The sequence below is a fragment of the Mandrillus leucophaeus genome, unplaced genomic scaffold, assembly GCF_000951045.1.
Source record: "Mandrillus leucophaeus isolate KB7577 unplaced genomic scaffold, Mleu.le_1.0 Scaffold29, whole genome shotgun sequence".
Classification (NCBI taxonomy): Eukaryota; Metazoa; Chordata; class Mammalia; order Primates; family Cercopithecidae; genus Mandrillus; species Mandrillus leucophaeus.
In genome coordinates this window covers 2,099,465-2,105,839 of record NW_012103031.1, presented here as the reverse complement: position 1 = coordinate 2,105,839, position 6,375 = coordinate 2,099,465, and the positions used below count along the sequence as shown (strand labels likewise).

Below are 6,375 nucleotides of genomic sequence, written 5' to 3'. Positions count from 1 at the left end.
GAGAAACGTTGTCTCAAAAAAAAAAGGAAGCCAGAGACCTCAGTGATCAGAACTGGCAACAGCTATATTTTTATCTGTTCCTGCCTTTGAGAGGAGCAGTGGTGAAAAGATGCGGCTATAATGGGTTTGAATGAAAGTCAAGCAGGAGAAACATAGTTTTCGGAGAGGAGAGTGCTGCAGTGTTGTGAGAAATGATGGGTGATGATAGTGGAGACCCAGAGTGCATCCAAGTTTGGATGCACATTTAAGGACAACACAATTTCCTTGAGTATCTGCAGCAGACAGGGCTGGCCAGCCGGGTTTGGGACAGAAAAGATGGAGCCTACGACGCTGACTTCCCTGGCTCCTAAAATAAAGGCCAAGTTCTCCATTCCTCTACTGAAAGTGAAGTGTCTGCACATGGACGAGGACCAGAGATCTGGAAACCCCAAACCCAGCTTGAGGCCAGGCATGGTGGCTCATGCCTGTAATCCCACCACTTTGGGAGGCTGGGCAGGGAGGATCACCTGAGGTCAGGAGTTTCAGACCAGCCTGGCCAACATGGTGAAACCCCATCTCTACCAAAAATACAAAAATTAGTCGGGCGTGGTGGCCTGCGCCTGTAATCCCAGCTACTCGAGAGGCTGAGGCAGAATTGCTTGAACCCAGGAGGCGGAGGTTGCAGTGAGCTGAGATCATGCCACTGCACTCCAGCATGAGTGACAGAGTGAGACTCTGTCTCAGAAAAACAAAAACAAACAAAAAACAGCTTGATTTACTAAGGGTGTGGTAACCATTACGGGGAGTGGGGGTGGATTTTCCAGAACTGTCAAGATTTCAAATTATCTGCCTATTGTACTAATAAATTATTAAAAGTCCCAGAAATCCCAGTATGGATTCAGGCCTCACATCTAAGGCTGCAGGCAGCCAAAAGATACTTGTTTTCCAGCTCGTGTGTCTTCAGCTTTGATCCCAGATGCTGGAGCTTCTTCAGAGCTGGCGCTAGTTTTTGTTTTTTTGTTTTGTTTTTTTCTTGCTCTGTCACCCAGGCTGGAGTGCAGCGGCATGATCTCGGCTCACTGCAACCCCCGCCCCCTGGGTTCAAACAATTCTCCTGCCCCAGCCTCCCAAGTAGCTGGGATTACAGGAGTGCGCGACCACGCCCAGCTAATTTTTGTATTTTTAGTAGAGACAGGGTTTCGCCATGTTGGCCAGGCTGGTCTTGAAATCCTGACCTCAAGTGGTCCACCCACCTAGGCCTCCCAAAGCGCTGGGATTACAGGCGTGAGCCACTGCACCCGGCCTAGTTTTCATTTATAGATGAAGAAATTGGGGTGCAGCATGGGGAAGAGATCTGCCCACATGGCACAGGCGCAAACACACCTACTGATGAACACTCATTGCTGTTTTGTTTGTTTTCTTCTTTTCTTGCTTGCTTTCGGTTTTATCCTTGACGGTGGCTTGGAGGGAGCAAGGGAATGTCTTTTTTTCAAATGGAACAGTGGCTACAATGTGGTGGCTCACACCTGTAACACTTTTGGGGGCCAAGATGGGAGGATCATTGGAGGCCAAGAGTTTAAGACCAGCATAGGCAACATAGCAAGACCTTGTCTCTAGAAAAAAAAGTTTAAAATTAGCCAGGCGTGGTGGTGTGCACCTGTAGTCCCAGCTAATCGGGAGGCTGAGGCAGGAGGATGACTTGAGCCCAAGAGATCGAAGCTGCAGTGAGCTGTGATTGTACCACTGCACTCCAGCCTGGGCAACAGAGCAAGATTATGTGTCAAAAAATAAAATTAAATTAAAAATTAAAAATGGAGAAGTTTGGCTGGTCTGAAGGTAGTGAGTTATCTCAATTAACTGTTCATGGTCAGTTACAGATCAAAATCCTTGTTCCACTCTTCCACCCACCCTTCTCATTACTGCACTTAGTCTTTAAAAAAAAAAAAGAAAAGTGAAATGGAAAAGCTCATTGCTATTTCGAAATCACCGCTAACTCTCAAGGCAGAGAGCCAAGAGTCACATCTTTGCAAAGTGTTCATGGGATCAAAGAGTAAGCTCTGATCATCTATCAGGATGGATTTGGCTGGAAAAGAAGCACAGCCCAGAGGTTCTCTGTAACATAGGGAGGGAACGTCATAGTTTATAAGGTATTTTTACATGATTCCACTTCAGTTCATATAATTCTCCCAGCAACCTGCCAAGGAGACTACTGTCATCTCAACTTCAGAGAGGAGGCAGTTGAAGCTGCATTGGCCTCAGAAGTGCCTCCCCATCCCAGGACACGCAAGGGGATGTGGCTGGACCAGGACTTGGGTCCACTGCATGCTCCACTCCATCTCCTTCTGGGACTCCAGAGGGTGTGTGGTGACCTGGGCCAGATGCCCCATGCCTGGTACGGCACTATTTCCTGATGCCTGTGCTGCTGTGTCTTGACCCTCCCCAGACACTCACTATGAAGAAGGATGATATCCAGCAGATGAACCCACCCAAATTCTACCAGGCCAGCGACATGGCAGACATGACCTTCCTGAATGAGGCCAGTGTCCTAGACAATCTGCGCCAACGCTACACCAACATGAGGATCTACGTGAGTGCTGGGGATGGGGTGAGCGCAGGGAGGAAGGAGTGACTGCAGATCTTCTGCTCTTCTTTTGATGAGGAGGGGGGTGGCTACTCCACCCTGCCCAGCTCTCAATACACATTACGACTTAGACAAAGGCACAGAGACCACATTTCTGACGTTAGAATTTCTACCCAGGCCGGGCGCGGTGGCTCAAGCCTGTAATCCCAGCACTTTGGGAGGCTGAGACGGGCAGATCACGAGGTCAGGAGATCGAGACCATCCTGGCTAACACAGTGAAACCCCATCTCTACTAAAAAATACAAAAAAAAAAAAAAAAAAAAAAAAACTAGCCGGGCGAGGTGGCGGGCGCCTGTAGTCCCAGCTACTCAGGAGGCTGAGGCAGGAGAATGGCGTGAACCCGGGAGGCGGAGCTTGCAGTGAGCCGAGATCAGGCCACTGCACTCCAGCCTAGGCGACAGAGCAAGACTCCGTCTCAAAAAAAAAGAATTTCCACCCAAAGCCTTCGCCATCTCAGTAATGGCACCATATCCATGAGCAGCTGAAACACATTTTGCTGAGGCTGTCACCCAAAAATCTTCCTCCTCAGGCTCCACTCCTCTTCCTCAAACTCTCAAATCAAAACATCATTTTTCCCCTAGTGACTTCATGTGCCATTATTAGAAGTCCATCCATCCATCTATCCATTCATCCATCTATCCATTCATCCATCCATACATCCATCCAAACATTCATCCATCTAAACACCCATCCATCCATCCAAATATCTACCCATCCATCCAAACATCTATCCATCAACCCAAACATCCAAACATTCATCCACCCATCCCTCCATCCAAACATCTATCCATCAATCCAAACATTCATCCACCTATCCAAACATCCATACACCTATCCATCCATCCAAACATCTATCCATCAATCCAAACATCCAAACATTCATCCACCTACCCAAACATCCATCCCTCCATCCATCAACCAAACATCCATCCATTCATCCATCCATCCACTCATCCACCCAACCAAATATCCAAATATCCATCCATCCATTCAATCATTCATCAAAACACTCATCCACCCATCCATCCAACAAACATTGAGGAAATGTGATGTAATTGTAGCCTGAGGCACTTAGGAAGGACAACAGACTGCATCCTTGAAGAAGTTCAGTTTCACTTTGTCTGACACGATGACCAGAGTGAGTTACAATCAGTCCTTTGAGCATCTTGGAAATCTTAAGACAGAAAGATGATTTTCTGAAGGTGTTGCAACTTAACTCCCAAAATGGGTTGTCTAAGGATGTATTGGTGTTTGCCTCTCTAGATGTCTTTACTAAAAAGGAAAGAGGCTTATCTGGTAGGAATAGGTAAGGTGCAGCCTGATTCCCAGGTAAGGGCCTGCCGGGGGTTCCCCCTCCCTGGGCGTATGGTTATAGCCAAGAGGGCTTCTGTGACCCCAGATTCATCCTGCTTTAATACTACTGTGGTTCTAGATTCAGGCCCCAGCAGCACCATAGACCCAGGTGGTGCTGGAAGTTCTCTGAAAAGCTCTTGAAGATATTTGCTAAGTCTGGAGGTTAGCAGGGCATCCTTGGACCCCAGGTCTAGAAAGAGCCATACCCGGCCAGGCACGGTGGCTCACACCTGTAATCCCAGCACTTTGGGAGACCGAGGCAGGTGGATCAAGAGGTCAGGAGATTGAGACCATCCTGGCTAACACGGTGAAACCCCGTCTCTACTAAAAACACACAAAAAAATTAGCCGGGGGTGGTGGCAGACGCCTATAGTCCCAGCTACTCAGGAGGCTGAGGCAGGAGAATGGTGGGAACCCAGGAGGCGGCGGAGCTTGCAGTGAGCCGAGATCGCACCACTGCACTCCGGCCTGGGAAACCGAGCGAGACTCCATCTCAAAAAAAAAAAAAAAAAAGAGAGAGAGAGAAATAGTCACACCCACTCCCGGCTGAGCCTGGAGCCTGGAGCCTGGGCTGAAAAAAAAAAAAAAAAAAAGAGAGAGAGAGAAATAGTCACACCCACTCCCGGCTGAGCCTGGAGCCTGGAGCCTGGGCTGAGAATGTCAAGATGCAGGCTAAAAGGTCAAGCTCAGGGCCAGGGCTTACCTGGGGCTATTCTGCATGCAAGCCCTTGTTCCTCCTGGGTGACCACATCATGACTTTGGGCCAAGGGACTGCAGGCTCTGTGGAGTATAGCCTGAGACACCAGGGCAGGAGTCCCCTCCTACATTAAAGCGCCTCGATAGAGCCACTAGTGCAACAACTCTAGCTGGCAAGGGCTGATCCCAGCTGCTTCTCTCTCAATTCCTCCTGACCACAGCAGGGAGGTAACTGGCTTCCAGGCTGCTGTCTGCCCCCACCCCACAGCTGAGACAGGCTGGAGGGGAAGAGTGATTCCATGGCTGGCGTCCCGGGATGAGACACCGTGTGTCATACTCTCAGCTGTTCCACTGGGTTTCCTTCATTATCTCTTTAGTCTTTTTTCCTGTGGATCAGTTTCTACTTAATAAGTTTCCTTTTGAAAATTCAGCATATCCCAGTCATGCTAAGGAGAAGCTGGTGGCAGGGAGAGGGGTTGATAGGGAGCAGTTATTCTTATTTGGTTCAAAATGGAAGGGTTTAAAGTTGAACTGAAACCAAGTATTTGGTGGAGGGTTTAGAGGTCAATGTGACTGTCTAGCAAGGAGAAGGGAAATTTAAGGTTCATAGATTTGGCCATTTCCTATCTTCACTTATTCTTCCTGCTCTTCATTTATTTAATGATGTAATTGGTTTTTCTGGGGTTTTGTTGTTTGTTTGTTTGCTTGTTTGTTTGAGATGGAGTCTCACTCTGTCGCCCAGGCTGGAGTGCAATGGCGTAGTCTCAGCTCATTGCAACCTCCACTTCCCAGGTTCAGGCGATTCTCCTGCCTCAGCCCTGTTAGTAGCTAGGATTACAAACATGCGCTACCATGCCCAGCTAATTTTTGTATTTTTAGTAGACACAGGGTTTCACCATGTTGCTCACGCTGGTCTCGAACTCCTGACCTCGTGATCTGCCTGCTTCAGCCTCCCGAAGTGCTGGGATTCACAGGCATGAGCCACTGCACTTGGCCTTCCTGTTCTTTTTTTTAAAACAGGGTGATTTCCTACAAAATTGCAATCTTGGAGTGAAAAGAAAGTTGGGGTCTCTTTTTAAGAGGAGGTCAAGGCTGGGTGCAGTGGCTCATGCCTGTAATCCCAGCACTTTGGGAGGCCAGCGTAGGTGGATTGTTTGAGGACAGGAGTTCATGACAAGCCTGAGCAACACAGTAAGACTCCCATCTCTACAAAAAAAACTTTTTAATTATCCAGGCTTAGTGGGCACATGCCTGTAGTCCCAGCTACTTGGGATGTTGAGGTGGAAGGATCGCTTGAGCCCAGGAGGTCAAGGCTGCAGTGAGCTATGATCGTACCACTGCACTCCAGCCTGAGAGACAGAGCAAGCCTCTGTCTCTAAAAAAAAAAGAAAGAAAAAGAAAAAAAAAGAAAAAGATAGGTGGTCAAACCTAGCTGCCACAAGTAGGGAGCTGCATCCACACAGTGAAGATTCCACAGCTTTTGAATCACCCTAGACATCTCTTGATGGACTCTCATGGAAAGCCAGATATATTAAGTGGCAAAAGCAAAATATAAAACAGTACTATAGGCTGGGCACAGTGGCTCACGCCTGTAATCCCAGCACTTTGGCAGGCCAAGGTGGGTGCATCCCTTGAGGTCAGGAGTTTGTGACCAGCCTGGCCAATATGGTGAAATCCCATCTCTACTAAAAATACAAAAATTAGCC

The 6,375-nt window shown here is 48.2% G+C and overlaps 1 protein-coding gene across 1 annotated transcript in view; it reads left to right on the top strand.

Annotated features, from left to right (window-relative positions):
• LOC105543757 (myosin-7-like) overlaps positions 1-6,375 on the top strand; it is a 91,276-nt gene that overhangs the window by 18,345 nt on the left and 66,556 nt on the right. Inside the window, exons 2-3 of the mRNA XM_011985834.1 lie at positions 2,423-2,566; positions 3,884-3,926. Of these exons, the coding sequence (XP_011841224.1) occupies positions 2,423-2,566; positions 3,884-3,926 (187 nt within the window). The remainder of the gene's footprint in view (positions 1-2,422; positions 2,567-3,883; positions 3,927-6,375) is intronic.